Below are 23,420 nucleotides of genomic sequence, written 5' to 3'. Positions count from 1 at the left end.
AAATAAGGAGGCATTAAAGAAATTAAAAGAAATATTTTATTTGTGCAAGTGCTTTCAACATAATTTACACATGTCGTCCTCAGACAGTTTGAATAACAAAGAGAATTTAAACAAAATATTTAAAATTTTAAAAAATTTACAACATTAGCCGTTTTGGAACATAGCCTTTTAAGAACAAGTATAAATTTTAAATTAAATATTTTTTGTAAACACGTAAAACACATAAATTATATGTTGCCCAACTGCAATTTGCCAAAACCTGTGACCCGACCTCGCTCTATGACCAACTTGTAAAGTTGCACAGTATTGCATCGAGATTTGCCCAAGATGAAAGAGCTAGACTAAACAAGAAATTCAGGTGGCTCTTTGGTGCAGCACACAAGCAACAAAATCCAGCACAGCCAATCCAATTTCACACTATACAGGGGAGATTTTTCTGTCCCAAATTTCAAAGATACTGCAACAGGGGCCCAGGTATATCTCTCCGCCACAAGATATGAATGCTGCTGAAACGGTTCCAGCGACTCTTGCAGTACTCAAGTGCTGCCAAGCGGCAACCAGGTTTCCACAAATGGAGCTCTCAATCATCTCGACACTTGACTCGGTGAGACAAACTTCCGTTTGTGCTAAAAACCGTCCTTGTGACCATTCTGTAAGACGTTACTTATCAAAATCCAACACGAGGCTCCTAATTTTGGACAAAGACAAGAAGTTCATCCTATGCAGGGAGGAAGACTTCTTATGCAGGGCCAAGGACTTTCTGAACCAATCACATGCTGTCATCTTACTGGAAGACCCAACCCCATCTGTCTTAAGAAAAACAAAGAAAATAATCACGCTCCTGGGCATTACTTCTGTCCTTTCGGGATGCCTTGACCCCATCCAATGTTGCTTGTCCCAAGCTTTTCTTTGAAGCCAAAACTCATAGAGGGCTGGCCATTAAGACCTTTAGTCAATAAGAGGTCCCACCCCACCTACTTCCTCAAAAAAGTGCTTGCTAAGCTGCTAGGTAGGCTTCTTCCTTCCTCCTCTGTCACAGCTAAAGCAACATTATGCACTACGCTGAGTGGGTTATCTCTAGATACCTACACCTTCTATAAAATGGATGCTGTTGTGTTATATCCTTTGGTACAGCACTTTGAGGTGGTGATGCTTGCCAACGCCTTACTTATCAGGGAGGCTTCACTGCGCAGCAGGTTTTAGAGGTTCGAGAAGCATTGCTCTTCATTACAGAGCATAACTACTTTTGTTTCAATGGAAGAGTCTACCTGCAAAAGCAGGGAGTGCCAATGAGTTTGCCGCTGTCAGCTGTGTTAGCAGAACTTGTCATGAGACAGCTTGAACACAGAGTCTAAGTTCCCCCTCATTATGGCTTACCCCTTAATATATTTAAGGTACGTGAATGATGTTCTTTTGGCATGGCAGGATACGGAGAACTCTTTCCAGATATTGGAACACCTATCAAATGTGTACTCCTCCATAAACTTCACTTGAGAAAAACAAATTGGGGGAAAAATTGCCTTTTTGGATTTGCACATCCACAAATCCCAGGAGCGTTTGGAGTTTTCCATCCACCACAAGTTTGACAATATGTTCCCCATAATACCAGCCATGGCCTGCCAGCCACAGCAGTACGTTAATGTGGCCATAGCTCCCTTAATCAGACAGACATTCTTACTACCCTCGACACATCTTATCAACACCGAGCTAGAGGCCATCCGCACAGCAGTGCACATGGCGAAATATGGTCCTGCTAAATACAACCATGTCAAAAACAGCGTTAAACAGTCCCTCTTCCCTGCTACCACCTTGAGCAGACCAAGGGATTGGACAACACTCTGTCCCTCCCTCCCATACTATGGCTGCCTCACAGCCTGGATTTGCCAGATTTTTAGGCAAAATGGCTTTCGCTTACCCATAGCCCCATGCCCAACTCTGAGACGACTCTTGTGTAATGATAGGGATGCTTTTTCACCCTGAAAAAATCTCATGTCTACTCCATTCCCCTGCAAAACCCAATATCAGGATTATACATCTATTAAATAGGTGTGACCACCAGAATGCTAGCCGTTCGCATATCTGAACACCAACATTCGGTTGCACTAAATAATTGTGATACTGAACTTTCCAAATTGGTGGTACAGCATCACCACACAGCATTTTGGAATCAGGTGGCGATACTCAGACATTGTGAGGAGGGGAGCTTGCTGTTTATTTGGGAGGCCCTCTTCACTAAGCTACTCTCCCCGTGCAACTCCCCTACCCTCAAATTACCCGTAGTTTGGACTAATTTATACAAACGGTTAAAAAATCAACAATAATTCTACTTTCATTTCCCACACCTCCAATGTAGAGTAAGACGCATGCACATCAATCTTTTAAGAGTATCTTAATATACATTACATGTATTTTACATGTGTTTTCAAATTATGTTACATGTTTTTATATTTATATTTTAATGTAACATGCACTTTGGTGCTCTTCCAATTGGTTTTACCTTTATGTATGTTAAGGTGCATGTGCGTCTGTTTTACGTGTTTACAAAAAATATTTAATTTAAAATTTATACTTGTTCTTAAAAGGTTATGTTCCAAAACGGCTAATGTTGTAAATTTTTTAAAATTTTAAATATTTTGTTTGAATTCTCTTTGTTATTCAAACTGTCTGAGGATGACATGTGTAAATTATGTTGAAAGCGCTTGCACAAATAAAATATTTCTTTTAATTTCTTTAATGCCTCCTTATCTGAAGTTTTTAATTGTGTTAATACAACTGTTGGCGTGACGTCCAATCTAAGTATTTAGTATACCTAACAGGATACAATGGATTTTTGAAGAGACTTTACACATAAGTTGTAATTACTGTGAGAAAACTGTAACAGAAATAGAGTTAATATGTGATTTTTCTGCTTATGAATACTTAGTAGGAATGATAGATCCAATAAAATATGATATCCAAATCAGAGAATGCCAATCTCTTACTACATATGAGCCAAAAGCTAATAGTGGCTCTATCATTTCATCAGTTTTAGGGAAATATAAAGCAAACTGCTAGAATTTGTGTAACTTTTACACTAATAATTTAAAAATACCTAGAAGAAAAGATCACCTAAGAATAACTCAAATCTTAGTGAAGAACAGTATAATTGAAGGAGATAATTGATCTTGTAACTCACTACACAGCATGTTAAAACTTTTTGATTTTAAAATTAATAGCTGTAAGTATTTTATTATTCTTTTCGTAACATGCAATTTTGAATATGAAACTGATAGTTTGATTAAAACAACAAAAGTTGTGACAGAAGATACTCAAAAGAAGTTAAAATTTAACTTTTTAGCAATTATGAAATACATTTTAATAGTGCATAGAATAACTTTACAAGGTATGATCAAAAAGTTCCCAGAGTGTGCACAAAACAAATTATTTTGATTGTTTTCTAAATAAAATTTAAACAATGCCTCCATCTTTTTCCTGGTTCTGTAAATATACAGAAAAATCATTCTTTTGCAAGCTTCTCGAAACTTCCAGTTTTTCTTTGATCACATCACTCATATTAAAACTTTTACATTTCAGAATTTTGGGAAAAGAAAAAAACTACTCATTTAGAGCTAAATCTTGAGAACGGAGTGGCTGAGGACATATAGGAATGTTATTTTTGGAAAAAAAAGAAAAAACTGAATAGATTCTGTGACAGCATTATCATGACAGAGAAACCAATTCTGAATACATCATTTTTCAGGTCTTTTTTCTCACAGCTTCTGCAACCTTCTTTCAACATTAATATAAAAGTTTACAAAATTCCAAATTTTTTATATCAATCTATTTTTCTATAATATTGTATAAGTTGTTTTGAGCATCTGAGAAAGGTTTTTCAAGACTACAAATATTAGTGTCATTAAGGTTTCATTGTTGAAATTTTAAGATTTTTGTTATCTGCTAAGTTTATTACTGATTTTTCAAAGTTTATTGTTCATTCATATAAAAAATGTAAACCCAAAGTAAACTTTCAACAGTTAAATCTATGAACTAGATTCTACTAATATGCTTTCAATAACTGAATTCACTAAAATACTACAGATAATAGTGTACTCTCATTAATTCAAATGCTACTTAATCCAACATAATTTTACTCATTTTTAAACTTAATATTAGAGAAAAAGACAAAAAGAAATCATAAATTATTTTTAAAGAAACACAAAGAACTTGTAAAAGAAATATATATGTATGTATGTATGTCCATAGTTTTTTTTGACCTCTTTACATATAATTCTAATATAAACAGTCTTGCACAATAATTAATTTGGATTGGTAAGAGTCTACTATACAGTTTAACAGTTTAATTTTAAAGATCTATTGTTAAACACAACAAATATTAAAAATATTAGTGAACAAATATACCAATAGAATCTTATCCACAGATTGGGCTCTTTCTATCAGTTTACTAATTATATTTATATTTAAAACATTTTTCCAGGAAAATACTATATTGTATAAAAATCTGTTAGAAATGAAATAGATATCACAGTCATTAATCAGATCAAAGTGAAAACACACACAAATATAATTAATACTGAAAATGTTAACAAAATTACTAAAAGAAACAATAAAACAATTAATTTACTCTGAATTAACTAAAATAATTTAAAAACAGGTAACAGAATCAAAATAATTATCTTTAATAAATAGAAAATATGTCATTTTTTTAATCAGCGTAATACTCAGCTACATGTTGCAATAAACGATATAACAAAAATGAAAGGAATTTAATTGGGAAGCTATAAAACAGTTCTCTCTATTATGCAAAAATTGCACTTTCAAATTATTTATTTATCCAAATTTATTTAAATAGAAAGAATTTTGAAAACATTATGGCAATTTTAAATCATTTATCAAATCAAAACTTCTAAAATTTTAAACATTGCATTTATGAAACTGTCCCACATAAAAGTTATGAATAATAATTTCCTATTAATAGTTTAATAGTAAAATACAGTACTTTTAATAATAATATTTAATAATAAATTTAATAATAAAAAAACTGAAAGTAAAAGTTTTATGTTTTATTTCATTTAAAAAAAAAAAAATGCAGACTTCTGAAATCTGAGAATTCAAAAATAAAAATTTGAACAGAATTCATAATATTTCAATAAATAATCAAATTTATAAATGTGAAGAAGAATAACAAGAAACAAAATCTAGTTTATTATATAAAAATTGTAAAACCTATTTATGTAAATCTATAATCAGTCATTGAAAATTACTCATAATTGTACTTATTATTAACAAGATGGTTTATCTAATGAATTTGAAATGAAATTAAACAAGAAATGAATACCAAAATAATCACCTTCTTCTGTAATATGACAAGAATCATACCAATATTTATATAATGTTAAATCAGTTATATATTGATGATAATAATTTTTAAAAAATATATATAAATAAATGTTAAAATTTAATGAAGATTCAATATTAAAATTTATGTTTGTTTGACAATAAATAATATTTATAACTAAATCTCTTATGTATAACACAACAATATGTATCTCTCTGAAGTGAATTAAGTATTGAAAACTATTTATATTAGATTTCATATATGAAAATTCCTTACTGATATCTCATATAAAAGATCTATTGTTGAATAGATATATAAAATTATATTCAATTTATAATTAAAAAATGGTAAAGAAGGATGGCTTGGAAATACCTCTTTTTGTTTTGGATCTTGCGGATAAACATCGGGAGGTCCTAATCTGGGACGTTTCAATGGTCTCTTCTCAAACAACCAAGCAAATGCCGCCATTTTGTCATGTCCAGCTTTATCTCCAGCATTTTGTTAGATAGCTCATTTTGTCATTCATGTTATCATGTACAGCGGTTATTTATAAACATCTATTGTAAACTTAAAATAATAGTTAACATATGACAACAAAGCTGCCCGACTAACATTTATATTTAAAAATGAAAAGAATGAATATCATTCATACATCTCTTCTTTCAGACAGGTTTGTCTGTTCTAGATTATGTTTCTACCGTTAATGATTTTTTTTATAATTTTTTTAAAACTGATTTCCAATTATTTATTCTGTAGAAATAAATCTCATTTGCTGGTCGCGATTTTACGTATCGAAAAATTTATAATAATAATAATAAAGAAATTTATAAAGCGATTTCGAAAATTAAAAATTATGTTATAATTTTAGTGCGTAATCATTTCGTTATATTTTCATAATATTAATCATATTTTTCTTTATGTAATTCTATATAATATGCGGATATTATATATATCAATAATTACAACGTTTATTGTGCGCTTAGCTGCCGTTATACTATTGTATTATATACTATTATACCACATATGCCATATGTATATACCAGACATGGGCAAATGCGGCTCTTTTTGAGTTACATGCGGCTCTTGCTGAAAGTGTTAATTTCTGTTTTTTATTATTATTTTTACAATTTGATTTTTATAATTTTGTGAAAATATGTTTATTAAAAAAATTCAATATTTGTTTTATATTATATTTATACTATATAATAAAATCGCACGCCTTACCATACTATCCTCCACGACAGTACAGAACTGCGGCTCCCATGCATTTTGCAATACCTACATTTCGGCTCCCATTGAACTCTTGCTTGCCCACTCCTGGTATATACTATACTATTAAGTGTACCATGCGTATATACAGTATTGGAAATTCATCACTTTTTCCTGTTTTTATCGCAAAGATGAATCATGAATGAAAAAATTTTGTTTAATTTAAATGGGTCTATTCTACAATGGATTGTTTAACATAAACAAAAGATAAGTTGTAACAATTTCCCGATTTATACCACGAGTATCGAAGCTAAATTTGTACTTCGGTGATAAAAAAATTTCTTTCTGTTAAGCATAAGTGATACTATCAAAGCGCAAGGGACGACGAAAACATTCATGTACATGTTTGTAATTGATTACTATATTTGCTATCCTACCATTGATATTTTCTACTGATATTGCATAACTATCTTATATAAGAAGTACTGTACATCACAGATCCTACTATGACCACGCTCGTATGGCTCCTATGGGACAGTACCATGATTGGGAATGCTAGATGCCTCGGGCAAGAGAGTTAACGGAGTTCCAGACGGAATAACAGGGTGTCTTAAAAGTAACCGTTTCTTACATGATATTGCAGCAGCATTATACTTAGGTCGACAATTTTTGATATGGTATGCATATGGAAGAGGATGGGAGCTGAATCTAGCAAGAAATGTCTTGGTAAACAGAACATGACAGGAAGACTATGCGCTCCAAATGTAATTCAGCATTGTATCAATTACAGTAAATCATTTAAACCTATGCAAGATTATTGAGACTAATACTCCGTTCGCACCGAGCATTTCAATCTAGATTGTAACCATGGTCGGCGACTATGCCTTGGTGCGACCTCCCTCAACCGTTTCAATCTCAACTGAAACGAGGTTCAATCGCGATCGACTCAAGAAAGTTCTTGAAACTAGATCCAGTCATAAGAGAAATCCCACAATCCCACGCGCACGAGAAAATACAAGATGGCTGCAGAACACGTGTTGGGCTATCGACAGAGAAATAAAAAGATATTTGGAGAGACGATGACATCTGTCTATTATTAGATATATGGCAAGAAAAAGTACTGTATTTATTTCTAACCAAAACTTCCATTTTGTTTGTTGGTGTTTGTGACTTACCGCGTAGTTATGTCAGTTTTATCATCGCGTGTAATAGCTGGGTTCTTCTCAAGCGGATTGCCTGCGCGAACAGCACGACGTTTGACTGGCGACAGTCACAATCCAGACTGTAGATAATCGAAACCGAAGTGAGTCGTGGATTGTGTGCGAACGTAGTATTACAAAATCATTAAAAAAAAAGAAAAAGAAAAAAGAAAAAAAAACATAAAATTCCCGATAATAAAGTAATTTAAAAACTTACAATTACTGGGTTTTTAAGTACACCCTCGAAACTGACAATATTTAATACAAAATTAATATCAATCCAAACATCTTCCTGCTTTTAAAACAATATAATGTGTTCAGGTGATAAATAAAGACTGTTTTTCTGACTTTGTTTACTTAATTTCCATAACCAGTTATCCAGTATAATAAGTCCTAATAATAGATATGTCCTAGTTGACGAATTAAGTTCAAATGAATAAATCAAGGACACAAAGGCATATAAATTAAACAAAAATTTTAATAATCTATAGCCGAAATTCTGGAGAACTGGGAAATGCAGAAACCAGGAAATACAGCAGAAAAAGTCGAAAAATTAAAAACAGAAATATGGTACTTAAAAAAAAATGTAAAATGGAAGCCACAAATTTACCAACTTTAAGTCTACCAGTGAGTATCAGCAAAACTTTCAAAGACATGACGTGCAAAAATAAATAAATTAATTATAAATTCTAATATCAATTATAAAAAGTACAAACTGAAGAAATTGTAGAGAAAGAACAGAGAAAATGCCGCAAATGTAGAAAGTGAAAACGCCGGTAAGTTTTTTCTAAATAAATATAATAAACTAGTTTTAAAAATAGGATATGCAACTTTCAAAGAAAAAGAAGATTGGAAACAAAAGTTAATACTGAACATGACGAATGTGGATATACCAGGATCGATCCGAATAACACTTGAGCTAGGTTTGGACTACAACGGACCAGAAATAATGAAAACGGAAGATTTCGCGGTTTTCATAGAACATTTACAGTATTATGGAAATTCCCAGAAGAAGAAAGAGAAGAAATAAGAACAAGTATGCAAAAAATTATAAAAAACCAAAAACTAAACAAGAAAACGCTAAATAAGGCAAGAAATGATAAGAGACAAATGATGTAAAAACATTTTAAATTAATAATAATCTAGAAATATTGCAAGGTGATAAAACAAAACAAATAATAATTATGAAAAACGAAAGAAAAAATAGAAGTCATCAAAGAATTGATCCAAGAAGGAAATTACAAACAACTTGATAAGGATCCAATTAAAAAGTTAACAAAATCTCTGGAAAAAGAACTCGAAAACTTGAAAATACAACAATTGATAACTGAAGAAGACATCAAATACAGTATACAAAAAGAGAAGATAACAGAACACCGAAATTCAATAAAGAGTAAAAACACACAAAAATCCTGTTAAGTATAGACCACTTATAGATGTTAAAAACTATGTATATTATAATCTAGAAAAATACTTAAAAGATAAATTAAACTTATTAGAAATATCCAAATATAGTATAAAAAATGTAGATGATTTATTAAAAAGATTACAAAATAATAATATTATGAGGATCATTCAAAAAGAAACGAATCGGAGGCTGGAATGTGAAAACCGATGACAGAATCGTAATATCGTCGCGTGTGTAAGAATGTGGAAAACTTATAATTTTTGAGAAAAGAAAAACAAATGAAAATATAATTTTAAAAAAAGCTAACCAGATAAAAGAAAATATTAAATTCGAAATAGAAATAGAGAAGCAGAATAGCATTAATTACTTAGACCTAACAATTGAAAGAAAAGAAGATAGATTAATTTATAAACAATATGTAAAACCGATACAGATTCCTAAAATAATTAATTATATATCTATTATTCCTATTAGCATGAAATTTAAAATGTATATGGATAAAATAAAATATAGAACAAGTGAGACAGAAATTAAGAAACAACAACAAGAAGAAATAATTAAAGTATAAAGGATAAACACGGAGCGAAATTAAAACAACCAACTAAAGTGCCTTTGGCCGGCGTGCTTCTTCTCTCAGTAAATCGCAAACGTTCTCGAACCTCGTCGGGTTCTTCCTCCTATGAGGAAAATTTGATAAATGAGCGCGGATGTAAACTAGAGAAGCGACTAAATGTGGATTCTCCGAAGCTTCCTTAACATCCACAATGAGAGCTTTCTGATTCATCCAGTGCATTGATAAAATTTTGAAAGTCAAGTAAACGATCCGTCGGGAGGAAGAACCCGACGAGGTTCGAGAACGTTTGCGATTTACTGAGAGAAGAAGCACGCCGGCCAAAGGCACTTTAGAAATAATTAAAATGTACTGTACTGTACATACTAAATGATTACTGGAAAAATGGATAGAAAAATTAGAAAAAGATGAACAACCAAAAAAATTAATAGATAAGGAGAAAAAATTTGTAAAAATGAGGTATGTACCAAAATTATTTGAAAGAATCAAAAAAGTAATAGAAAGTAAAATAAATTTAATACCCGAAAAAATGAGTTCAACGAAAAAAACATCTTTGTTATAAAAACGATCAAAAATATGAAATATCAGAAGAAAAATGCGTGGTGCATTCATTTAATTGTAGTTGTAACCAGAAGGAAACATATTAGAGAAACAAACAGAAAAGTAAAAATAAGATTAAAAGAACATACTCGTGCAATCAAAGGGAATTATGCAAGTTCCTCAGTAGTGGAACATTGTAATTTAAAAGGATGCGAAGTGGATTTGAACACATTTCAAATAAAGAAAAAAGAGAAAAATAATTATAAAAGACAATTTTACGAACACATCTATATAGTTAAACAAAAAGATAGAATAAATAACAACACAGGAAGAGAAATAGACCAATCTTGGATCAGGATCATCTACAGAAGGAGTGAGGGAAAGTATAAAGAAGAAATCAAGTAAGGATAAAGCAATGTTCAAGGGAAAGCGAAAGTCCGATGATGTAAATTTATTAGAATAAGTTTAAACCAATCATCATTAATTATATTGTTTTAAAAGCAGGAAGATATTTGGATTGATATTATTGAATTTTGTATTAAATATTGTCGGTTTCGAGGATGTACTTAAAAACCCAGGAATTGTAAGTTTTTAAATTACTTTATTGTCGGGAATTTTGTTTTTTAAAATGATTTTGTAACAATTTTAAATTGAATTTTTTTTAGAAAATGTCGATGGTAAACCTACTGATGAGGGACCAACAGGTCCGAAACACAAAGATATCGTAAAGATATCAGGTGATAGATAAAGACTGTTTGTTTTTCTGACTTTGTTTACTTAATTTGCAGAACTAGTTATCCAGTATAATAAATCCTAATAATTCGTCAACTAGGGCATATCTATTAAGATTAATACAATAACCGAAATTAGATTTCGGTTATTGTTACAAAATTTTTACTAAGGAAATCTGTAACAAGTTCTTTTGGGTTCTTCGTTTTCAGAATCACTATTTTCATGAATTCCTTGTTCTACCAATTCTTGAAGGTCGTTGTTTGTAAGGCTTTCACCAGAAACCTGCAAGATACTGCAGGTTTCTGGTGAAAGCCTTACCAACAACGACCTTCAACTAAAGCACATCATGAAAATACTCCAATGGAACACCAATAGCATCACTAACAAAATTCAACAAATCAAAGCAGAAAACACATTGCAACAGTATATCATTATGGTACAAGAAAGTTGGCTTAACCACCCAAAAAGAAATGATCTACTCAGTTTTAGCTTACTACAATTATAGAACAGGCTACCCAGGAGGAGGACTTGTAACAAGCATCAAGCGTTACATTCCGGCGTCCCTCATAGAAACACAGTTGGCCAACGGGGGGCAGGCTGACCTGAATGGATAATTACAGATAGCCACTTGCCGAAACGCATCATAATCATAAATTTTTACTGTCCTCCGCAAGCCAGCAACCATTTCATAGAGCGTATTCTAAGCAGGAACAACCACTCCATCATCATGATCAGCGGAGACCTTAACTTCCACAATATCATATGGGGAACTCCACTACGGACGTCAGACGACGTATCATCGCTGAAAATATAACAGCAACTGACAATTCTCCTAAATGATTGCTAATACACATACTATAACCCAAACCGTAGTAATACGGCCATCGACATCACCCTCGTAACTAACGACATAGCAACACACGCTAACTGGAAAGCACTGCCCATTTTCTGCGGCAGTCACCATCGCATGATTGAAACAAACATTTACCAACATAAGGACAGGCAAACAAAAAGCGAACAGCTATACATGCACTAACACTAATACCAACACAAACACTAATTTCCTTGTCTCATACGGATGAACTTATAACCACCTCAACAACAAATACAAAGAAGTCATATCAGCCCGCAACCCGCTCATCCACTCGCTAACCCAAACCGTCAAGCCGAAATATTAGCGAGGTTGAGGCCGAAGTTTTCAACGCGAAAACGTGTACACCAGACTTTCAGTGCCGCCTTCTCGTAAGCCTAGAAGTTTGGCAATGACGTTTGGAAAGTCAGTGGAATCATGTTCGACATTTCAAAGGCCATTGCCAAACTTCTAGGCTTACAGGAAAGCGGCACCGAGCGTCCGACGTACACGTTTTCGCGTTGAAAACTTCGGCTTCAACCTCGCTATTTAACCATCCCAAACACAGGAGCAGCATTCATAGTATGGATTATTGAATAATCTATCGCATTAATCTGTTAAAAATAATGCAAATAACATATGTTGGTCCCGCGTCTTTAACTTCTATTTGTAAAGTGATTTGCTTAAGTTGTTCGAGGTTAGCCGCTGATCATCATCAGAGCCAAGAACATGAGCGTTGCTAACGCTGCTGCAACATCAGTGCACTAGAATATGCAGATAAATTCTGGTCCGCGCATGCACACTAGGTTCTTGACGTTTCACCTTGTTTTAAAAATGTTCGCGCATAAGCATTTCGTTTTTTTGTTAAAATAATTTGAGCATGAGACTGGGGTCATTCGGTTACTAAAATCATCTGTAAAAGAAACAAAAAAGTCATTAATTCATATAAAATAAAATGTTTTTCTTGTAAAAAATATGCAAATTAATATGTATAGACGACTAATCTTTATTTATGACGTTTTGCTCTATGGTCACTTCCATACTGATCGTGGGTTCTGCCAGAACCACAGTGGGGGATGGTCGGATGGTAAAGGATGGGACCTGATGTATCCGAGACAGGCAGCATATGAAAATTTCCTTGGATTTTGATACCCGAATTTGATTCCAGGTCTCTCAAAGCGACGGCAGGATGGCCGAGCAGTTAGGGTGGCAGTCTACCGCTATGAGGTATCCGGAATCGAATCCGGACGGGTCTAAAAACTCTTGAAAGATGTCAGTCTCTGTCCCTTATCACCCGGCCGCTCCATTTGGAGCCTGGCCGAATCAATAATGGGATTGCTAAAAAGGCCTTCTTAATGTCCATAGGGCGGAAAGAATTTAAAAAGATTCTTCAGAGCAGTAGACTAACGCCTTACCACCTCACCACCTCAACCATCCTATTTTAAACTATCGTTTTAACATACTCGCATTTGGAGTTGACTGTTGTATATTAAATTTCAGTTACAATATATGTTCACACTTTAAATTAATTACTTTTAAATTCGAAAAATAAATAATATATATTTTACGAAATTTTAAACAATAATTAATATTTCAAATAAGAAATTGAAATTAGAAAGTAAATTTTATGACATTATTGAAAATGATGAAAAAATAATGACGCAATGATTAATTTTCTCATAATTTTAAGAAATGAATTACGAACTTAATGAAATAATTCAGATTTTATAAATATTTAGTTCAAATTCTTATCATTTTTATTTAAAAAGATACGTGTAAATTATTTTTTCTTAATTAATTTAATTATTATATATTTTTAATAATAAACGTATTTTAAAAATATAAAAAAATAAACCGATAATTACTTAGGATCTCTTTAAATATATTTTCGTCAATTAATAAAGGAAGAGGAATAAGGAAAATAAATATACCAAATAATTAATATTTAAAAAAATTAAAAGTACAAAATGTCGGTACAAGGGGGCACTAAAAGTCAAAATCCAATCGTAACCCAGCTGATGGATTAAGTGAGAGGAAGAGTTGGTTGAAAGAATATATTTCTATTTGGTAATTAATTCTTTTCGTTATAAACGTAATTTGTTTCTTTATACATTCGCTTCTTACTCGACCACTATCATTCTTATAAAAGTAGCTTTTATATTATGCTTTTATGAATGCAATATATATTGTATATCCGAAACCGCCTCTCCCAGTCATGTGAATCTATAAAACGACGAATTAAAAAGTTTTCGTGTTATTTTGTTATCAAATGCACGAGAACTTGTATCGTATTTGAGTCGAAGATGTTATAAATAAGTTTCTTCCTGCATTTTATAAATATAATGACAAATTACGAAACGTGTATACGTTCAGTTTACGAATAATTGATATTTGTATAAGCATAAAACATGCGAAATTTGATTAATTTCGTGTTTTTTATGTTAAAATATATCGAGATAATTCTATATAAATAGAAATCCATTATATTATTTCATCCTTTGATTTTGATCTTTTTCATCTGATTTATGAGTAGTGATTTTATTATTTTCAAGAATAATCTGATGGAGATAAAAGTAATAATTTTTAATATTTATAAAAAAAATTAGTGGAAATTAAAATGTTTTACAAATGACACATTTCAATAACAATGATGATGATTAATGTAAATAATAATAATAACATAGGTTAAAGTTTATAACATATAAAAACAATTAAAAATATTTTTGAAACTATAAAAAATTAAGTAAACATGTTGGAATATTTGTTAATCCAGTTTTGTTTAAAGTTTGCTAGTAATTATTGAATAGAACTATCTGCAGATCAAATAATGCGATCTTTCTTAGAAACACCTGTTGACATTTGTCAGTTTTCTTGTAATTGATCTTAACTGTGACAGATGATGATATTCTGTATGTAATTGCAAAGTTATGAACTGTATTGTTTTTAATTAGGAAAATTGGAAAATACTTTTGAATCGCAAAAATGATGTTTTCATACTTTTTATTGGCATAATGTAATCCACAATTTAAAGTCGTTGAGAGACTTCAGTTATTTTGACTGAGAAAAATTTGTAAACTTTGAAAGAATGACTTGGAAAAAGTAACGAAACAAAACATCGAAAGCACTTCAATTCTTTTTTAAATATGCAGTTTTTTCAAAAGAAAGTCATGTCAAACTTTCAATAGAATAAACATAAATTTTACAAAAAAGAAATAAGAGTATATTGAAAATTTTTATTATTAATATAAAAACATATTAAACTTTTTCAAATATTTTATGTATAAATAGCATGATATTGTTTGAGATTAAATTCAAATTTTATGTGTTTTATTTTACAAGGACATTTTAAATAGAAAAATTGAAATTATAAATTTATATAATATCCATTTTTTTGTTAGGAAAATTTAAACATAATGACAAGATGATTAAAATCATTCTAATTAACATTTTTTCTAGTCATGTCTGGAGCAGTTTAAGGTCAAAATGGAATAAAGAAAATTAATGTTATTATGGAAGATGTGAGATTATCTCAGTACAAAAAAAAAAAAAAATAAATATTAATCAATATTAAAAGTATTAACTTAGACCATCACTGTATAGTTTATTCCATTTATTTGCCATTAGTAAATAAATTTAATGGTTGATTTTAACATTTAACAGTTGTATGATTACCATGACAAATAAGATTATTATTGGTAAGAATGACAAGAATATTCTTATTTGTTATTCAATTTATAAAGATTGTTAAGAGATATGTTAAATCAAAATTTCAGAACCTTAAGATTTCCAAAAATACTTAAAATTATCTATACGTAGATGTTAATACAGTAGAGCGTCATTTATCCGAATCAATTGGGGACTGGGGTCGTCTGGATAACCGATTGTGTACGGAAAAAATATATTAACCTATCCCATGTTGAAATTTTTCTGTTGCATATTGCTTTGTGTTGAATTTTCATTGATGTTAAGCCTAACGTAAATTTTTTAAAAATAATAATTGTGGCTATTGTATCATTAAAAATTATTCCTTTATTTTGTACAAACAAAATAAATATATTGAAAAATATAAAAACAAAAAAAAATTATACTTTAGAAGTTAATTTAGTATCAAAAACATTTGATTCAGAACAACACAGTTCGGCTGGAAAGCTTTTGGTTAACCGACGTTTCAGTTGATCGGCTTTCAGATAAATGACGCTCTACTGTATTTATCTTTCTATTGAGATATTTGATTTATTGTAATGTTTGTGACATATTTGTGATTGCCTAATCTAGTTCTAATTAGTGTTACCTTATTATGACACTACTATATTTATTTTGTTTTAGTATTAGAAAATAAGTGAAAATAATAAAATAAAATATCATAATTAAAGTACAAAAAACTTAAACCAACACCTTAATGTTCGCTGAGAGATTTATTAATTTAACTAACGTTTTCGGCTTACTCAATAAGCCATCTTCAGGTTTTAACTTTCGAAAAAGAAACAATATCGTTCCATTAATAGAATTTTTCGAAAGTTAAAACCTGAAGATGGCTTATTGAGTAAGCCGAAAACGTTAGTTAAATTAATAAATCTCTCAGCGAACATTAAGGTGTTGGTTTAAGTTTTTTGTATATTGAATTCTGCTGGGTACGAGTGTGGTTTATAATTAAAGTAGTTTATGATAGTTATTTATAGTTTGCATTATCATTTATTACATAGGAGATATTAATTGTCTTAAATTTATTAATTCAATGTTGCTAAAAAGCATTGACTAAGTAATCTCTATATGATTTATGATAAGGTGTCTGTTAGATTGTCAGTTAAATCATGAATTTTTTGAAAAATTTACAAACTATTAGAAATGAATGTACACTCTTCTTGTCGAAGTTTGTGCATTTAAATAATACACAAACTTCGACACAAAAACCTTTAAAAATGCAGCGTTTTTATTCACTTTTCCAAACGTTTTTTGGCCAGTTTGAATGGTCTTCCTCAGGAACAGAAAAATTGAATCCTTTATTAAGTAGATTTGATTTTTCTGTTCCTGAGGAAGGCCATTTAAACTTGCTGAAAACGTTTGGAAAAGTGAATAAAAATGCTGCATTTTAAAGGTTTTTGTGTTGAGTTTTGTGTATGAAATGAATGTACAGAACTTACTTTTGATGTTCTTGGTCCAATATATATATATATATTATATTATTATTACTTCTTATAAATGTTACAGCTGATGATGATAAATTTTTGTTTACAAACATGAATATGATTTCTATTTATTACAATACATAGTACAAAAAGATATAAGCTCACATTCAAGGAAAAAATTATATTGTTATCAAACTGTTTTAATAGTAATCTTTGTTAAAAAGGAAGATGATGTATAAGAAATAATTTATAACTTTACATCCAACTTTTAGAATAATAATAGAAGTCAGTAAATGTATTAATAATTATATATAGGGTAGATGTACCAGTTTTGGCCAGTGTACCAGTTCTGGCCAGAAAACAAATTTAACTTAAAAATATAATCACCACATATTCAAATCTGTCCAATGAAACAAACTTTTATTGTTAACTGTTCACACAGTTAACAATAAAAGTTTGTTTCATTTGTGATTATATTTTTAAGTTAAATTTGTTTTCTGGCCAGAACTGGTACATCGACCCTACATATGTATAGCAGATGCATTAATATTTTTATATAATATATATGTATATTTTTTTCCTCTTTTTTATTAAGAGATTTCCTAGTATTTCTTTATTATGGCTGTGATTGTGATTTCTGAATATATATATTTTTTTAATTAAAAGACTTCCTCTTTAACTGTAAGTAGTCATACAATTAGTTTCATGAAGATATGAGTAGTTTATTTGGGAGTGGTTTTAGAACATTATAAGTGTTCAGCTTTGGAAACTAAAATATTATGTTTAAACTGCACGTAATTCAGTAACACACACACACCACACACACACACATATTATATATATATATATATAAAAATTAATGTTTTTTTTATTTATCAAAGATATTTTCATATTGTGTTTTGAAATTTGAAAGCAGAAATATAACGTAGTATAGGCAAAAAAAAAATTAAAACCAAACATTTGTGTAATTTTTATTACATGTTATTGGGAGGGTGTGTGTTGGTTGCCGGAGGTACTGGTGAACTTTTTAGCAGAGCTTGTTAATTGTGTATCAGTGAATTGGAAAACTTTAAATAGCTGAAACATGGTAGATTTAAAGCTCGTGGATATTTGTAAATAGATTATCCTTGGATTTAATAAGGTGTTTATTAATAATTGCTGGGATTGAATCAAATCCAGGACCTTTACCTCGATCTCCACAACAAATGAGCCAAATAGATATGCAAAGAAGGAGACGGGATAGACCATGAAAGGATAATGCTAGAGAAAAAGGAAAAGAAAAACAACTAAAGGACTTAGTGATGATTATTATCAAATAGAGGAAGAGGTCAGAGGAATAGTCCTAAGACATCAAGAACAATGAGAATTTATGATTATTTCGATACATTACAAGATTCAGAACCAAAAGTACTGGAGGGGACTCAGTATACATTAAAATTGATATATGATCTGATACAGGACAAATTTGCACAGCTCCATATTGAAATACAAGGAATTAAAACTGAGGTCAATTCATTGAAAGAGGAAAATAAATATTTTCATGGGGAGTCGACAAAACAATAGATATTTGAAAGGTTAAAACTAGGAAAATAGAAAATTTAGAAACAGATACACTTGTTTATTCTGACGGTGATACTTATCAATAGTGTTTTATGACAGGAAACTGTGAAAAAAACATCAATGATACTATTGAGATGAATATATTGAAAGTTAATTATTGCTAGAGATCGTTCTTGGTATTTACCTATCTCAGGATATCACTGATTGTTATATTCAAAAATTCTGTGCAGTATAACCTAATTTCAGAATACTCTTATATTGGTGGTTACTAATTGCTGATGTCTTGATCTAAAGGTTTGTTTTTTTTCTTTTTGTCAAAAATTCACATGGTGTAAATTTTGTAAGGAGGTTAGGAGATAGATACAACCTCCTACGCATGGAGGTTGTATCTATCTCCTAACCTCCTTAGTCAAAATATCATCTACTTATTTTTTCCATATAGTAAATGGTAATGGATAATAAGACAAGTGTTTGTAACAGTGTAAGATGTCATATGGTTTTAAATAAGTTTATAATATTAAAACTGTATATTTAAGTTAACGAGAATAGATATGATGTCAACTATATTGGAATAAATAAGGCAAAGCCAACCGTGGTTGGTTTTCATCTGTATCACCCCTCTGTAACAGGTGTAAGCCTATTACGAATAAACGTTATTTACTTACTTAATTACATGTTATTTATTATATAAGCAAAAAATTAGTAAATGAAAACAACAAAGTCTTTTAAATGCAAGTCAAATAAGCCTCCGAAAAGACCACTTATCTGGTTGAAGCATAAGATTTTGCAACAGATAGCACAAAGGATAATCAACGAAGTGTCCAACCCTCCACCAAATGTGAAAAATGCAGCAAAGTCAATCAAAATCACTGACTGAAATTTCCCACGAAATCATTGCAGAAATGTTCTGCAGAACTGGATTTATCCCAAACGATAATGCATAAACTTATTCTTTGCACTACCTGTTGTAAAAATCATCTGCTTTTACCAGATAAAGATTTTTTGGAGGGAACTGTTGTTCATATCTCTGCTAGAAGTCTACAAGCACATTTTCCATTGTTATCCCTGTTCTCTCTCTTTCATAAATCCAACAACTAGCAATTATACATTCTTCAATGATGTAGTTACTTGTAACAGCCATTATTTGTGTTCTTTTATCTGAAAGAAACAACAAATGGAACATATGATTAATTTTCTGTATGGGGTGATGGGACTTTGTGCCCATCCTGTATAACTGGTTACAAGGATTAATTAACAAAAATATTAATAAAGTACAACACTTTAAAATTATATATTCACTATGAGTTGATAATCTCTTCTAAATCTAGCTTTGCTGTTGCTATCATTTTATTATTGATTTTAAGATTGCTCTATGCTCTAATTTTTTAGTGATCCTTTAGTTATATTATCCTAAAACCTTGGCTGTAGGCTGTTCTCATATATAGACCATGATTTATAGCCAAGGTATTATAGGTAGGATTCCAGAATAAAATCAATAGGAAAAGGAAGGCATCAGGAATAACATTTTTTATGTAAATCTGTGTCTTTAGTAGAGTTAATTGTATGCCAGTTTTTGTTATTTTTGCCAATTTTCACAAATTATTTAAAATTATTATTACTGTTATATTACTGGTATAGTTTACTGCATTTTTCTTTTATACTGTAGCTATAGTTTTTACCAATAATCAGTGATTATTCTAACACACATTCTTTTGACAAAATTTTCAATTACATTTTCACATAACTGTGGTTGAATTTCATCTATAACTTTTCCAATTTCTGCTTTCAATTCATAAATTTTAACTTTACAAATCCCAGAGAAAAATGTTGCATGGTATCAAATCACATGATCTTGGTGGCCAATTCTGTTGTGTGAGATGAGTCACCTATGAAACTTCTACTGTAACAGCTCTGTTGTTTTGTGTGCCATATGACAAGTGGCACCATCCTGCTGGAACCACATGTTACTCAAATCCATGCTGTCCAAATGAGGCCATGAGAATTCTAATATCATCTTGCAATAATGCATACCATTAACAGTAACTGCATTTTCAGCCTCATTTTCAAAGAAATATGGTCCAATCATTCCACTGGTCCAAAATCCACACCAAACTGTCACTTGTTGGGCAATCATCAGTTATTTGCACAGTCATTTTATTTGGCATGTTCCTTTGATCGAAAATGCCACATAATTTGTGCACAGTTGCAACAAAACTTTCCAGCAGTTGTAATAAGTTTTGATAATCATTACATGCTCCTCCATTGTGTATCGCTCAGTATTAATTAACTGCAATGTGTTTACTATAAGATGTCACTTCATATAGTGCTGCCAACCCAATGGGAAAAAAATGGTGTGAAATTTCAATCTTGTGTTAATTTTGGGACACCTATTATCTTTGCCTGGTGGTAAATTCATTTACTGAAAGTGCTTGCCTTTTGTTGTCATATTATATTTTTAATTAGATTTCTTGGTACACAACATCAAATATAGTATATGATAAGCAAAAATTTAATAACTTTAAAATGAGCAAACTTTAACAATTTTCACAAGCAGTTTTGACAGCTGATTCATATATTATCTTCAGGTTAAAATTCATAATCTTCTAAATTCAAGTAATTATGAATTTATCACCTGAAGATGATAGATGTGACTTAGCTGTCAAAAAAGTGCTTTTGAAAATCATTAAAATAAAATATTTTTTAAAACCAATGGAGTCAGATAATCAGTCTTTACCCAATTTTACTATTAAGTAGCACACGGAAAAATTATTTTCCTATCCTCTCTGACTTCTGGAGGCTAAAAATTCCAAGTTACTAATCCATTTACTCAAAATGGAATGTGGCTGGTATAAAAAAGCAAAAGGACGAACAGGTTAACATCGGTAAAAAAAAAAATCATTAAAGTTCATTAATTTTAAAGTTGTTTGCTTTTTGACATTAACAAAAATTTAAGTTTATTTTATTTGTTTTTGTTTTGCATTGTGTTTTTATTTATTAAAGGTAGCATCGAAAGACAATTTTTCTTCTTTTATCCATTATTATTTTTGGTGTGAACATTTTTATTATACCTAATTGTGACAAAATGTAAAAATAGTTCATTTCAATTGTTCATTATGCTGTTTGCCAAGAAAGGTGTTGATGTATCCACAGAAATCCTTGCTTTATAAATGAGACTTTATATGCTAGCATACATAATAATAACAATTCAAATTTCTAAGTCTTAAAACTAGGGGTTGATTTTATAGAGCTGATACAAAATGCAATCCTTTACTATAGAGTAAAGGATTGCTTTTTATATCAGCTCTAAAGTCAAGTAAGATGCTGTAAATCTTACTTGACTTTACTCCTGACAATTGTGAACAATGAATCTTTTAGATCAAAGTGCATTTGGCTTAAAAGTGTCTATTGCACTCCTAACAATTACTGTGCATTACTTACTATAACTCCAGCAAGCCACCACAAACATTTCCAACAGAAACTTTAGTTTGAGAGAAATTATTTTACTTAAGGTTAATATAATAATAATTCAGTGTATATGAATACTACACCATGCACTATTTTGAACAGCTGAGTATACTATGGTATTCTACTATTATGTACTGTACCTGTACAGTTTAATATAATGATAATTATCGTCATCATATGCAGTATATAAACATCAAGTTTATGCAACTTAATGTAATAAGATGCCATAGCAGTATTATCACAATAATATGTAGTGTAAACTATTAATATTTTACTTATATCTGAATGAAAATATCTTCTATGGGCCAGGTTTAATATTAGATTGTAGAACTTTTTTAATATTAATTAAATGCTGATTAAAGTTTTTCCTTTTTCCAATTTCAACAGTCATATTAATCTCATAAAACACAGACCTTTAATAAATAATCCTATTTATTTACACTTATAAATGCATTTATAAGTGGAATATGAATCTTTTGTGAAATTGTATGACTGTTGAAATTAGGGAAAGAAAAAAACTTTTATCAATATTAAACTGATATAAAAAAGTTTTATATATTATTAATATTTTATTTTAAAGTAGTAATTTTGGCTGAAATTTGTTTATCACTAGACCTGATGTACAATAGAGTTTTCACCAATATAAGTAATTAAGAGTTTTAGTGATGTCATACTTAGATTCTGTTACCCACATCCATTTTTTATGAATTAATAACATACACAGTAGAATCTTGTTTTATGTGGCATTGTTATGTGCAGATTCACATTTTAATGGATGGAAAATGGTTATGTTAACTCACTCCTGATGCCATCAAATCTGACACTTAAATCAGCAAACCATGCTTTTCCAGTTTTTTATATTCCAAACACAGAGAACTATTGAATGTTACTCATTATAGTTTAACACCCTGGTTTGCATACATATTTTTCTCAAACAGTATATTATATGATATAATAAAATTTTGCTCTGCATATTCATAACATCAGACTAAAATATGTATAAAAAAAATATTCATTAAAATGAAAAGAAACAATATCTTCACATTTTGTAGTTTTTAAAACCTCAGGAACACAACAGTGTAAAAGGTCAACTCTTTCCTAAAGACTGTTGACCTTTTACACTGTTTCTTCTAATTTAATTAATATATTTTTTACATATTGTTGTCCTGGCCATTTTATTAATCAGACTAAAATGTTCATTATAATAAAAAAAAAAAAATCCAGCAACAAGTTGCTTTATTTTTGTAGCTTCACCAACAAAGTTTGCAACACACACTTTTGTCAGACTCCATTTGCCAAAAGTTATGTTGCTCCAGGCTTCATCTCCCACCTTTTTAGAAAATTTTCTAAGACACTTTTCCAGGTGTTATAACAACTAGAAAAGAAATAATTGTATATGGTGCCATCTATTATGAGATTTTGTTA

The 23,420-nt window shown here is 30.4% G+C and overlaps 2 protein-coding genes across 5 annotated transcripts in view; one reads left to right on the top strand and one right to left on the bottom strand.

Moving 5' to 3' along the window:
• The window catches only part of kto (kohtalo), a 135,392-nt gene extending 129,369 nt beyond the window's left edge, over window positions 1–6,023 (bottom strand). For all 4 annotated transcript variants that reach the window (XM_067287050.1, XM_067287052.1, XM_067287051.1 and 1 more), the window contains exon 1: window positions 5,708–6,023. In XM_067287050.1, the coding sequence (XP_067143151.1) occupies window positions 5,708–5,803 (96 nt within the window). In that variant the 5' untranslated portion in view covers window positions 5,804–6,023. The remainder of the gene's footprint in view (window positions 1–5,707) is intronic.
• A 7,784-nt stretch (window positions 6,024–13,807) lies between these two features.
• Wdfy2 (WD repeat and FYVE domain containing 2) overlaps window positions 13,808–23,420 on the top strand; it is a 50,965-nt gene continuing 41,352 nt past the window's right edge. Inside the window, exon 1 of the mRNA XM_067287160.1 lies at window positions 13,808–13,911. The gene's annotated coding sequence lies outside the window, so the exon portion shown is untranslated. The remainder of the gene's footprint in view (window positions 13,912–23,420) is intronic.

The sequence above is a fragment of the Centruroides vittatus genome, unplaced genomic scaffold (assembly GCF_030686945.1).
Source record: "Centruroides vittatus isolate TY-2023 unplaced genomic scaffold, ASM3068694v2 scaffold_435, whole genome shotgun sequence".
Lineage (NCBI taxonomy): Eukaryota > Metazoa > Arthropoda > Arachnida > Scorpiones > Buthidae > Centruroides > Centruroides vittatus.
The sequence above is the reverse complement of the archived record's forward strand: the minus strand, read 5'-3'. Positions and strand labels throughout refer to the sequence as shown.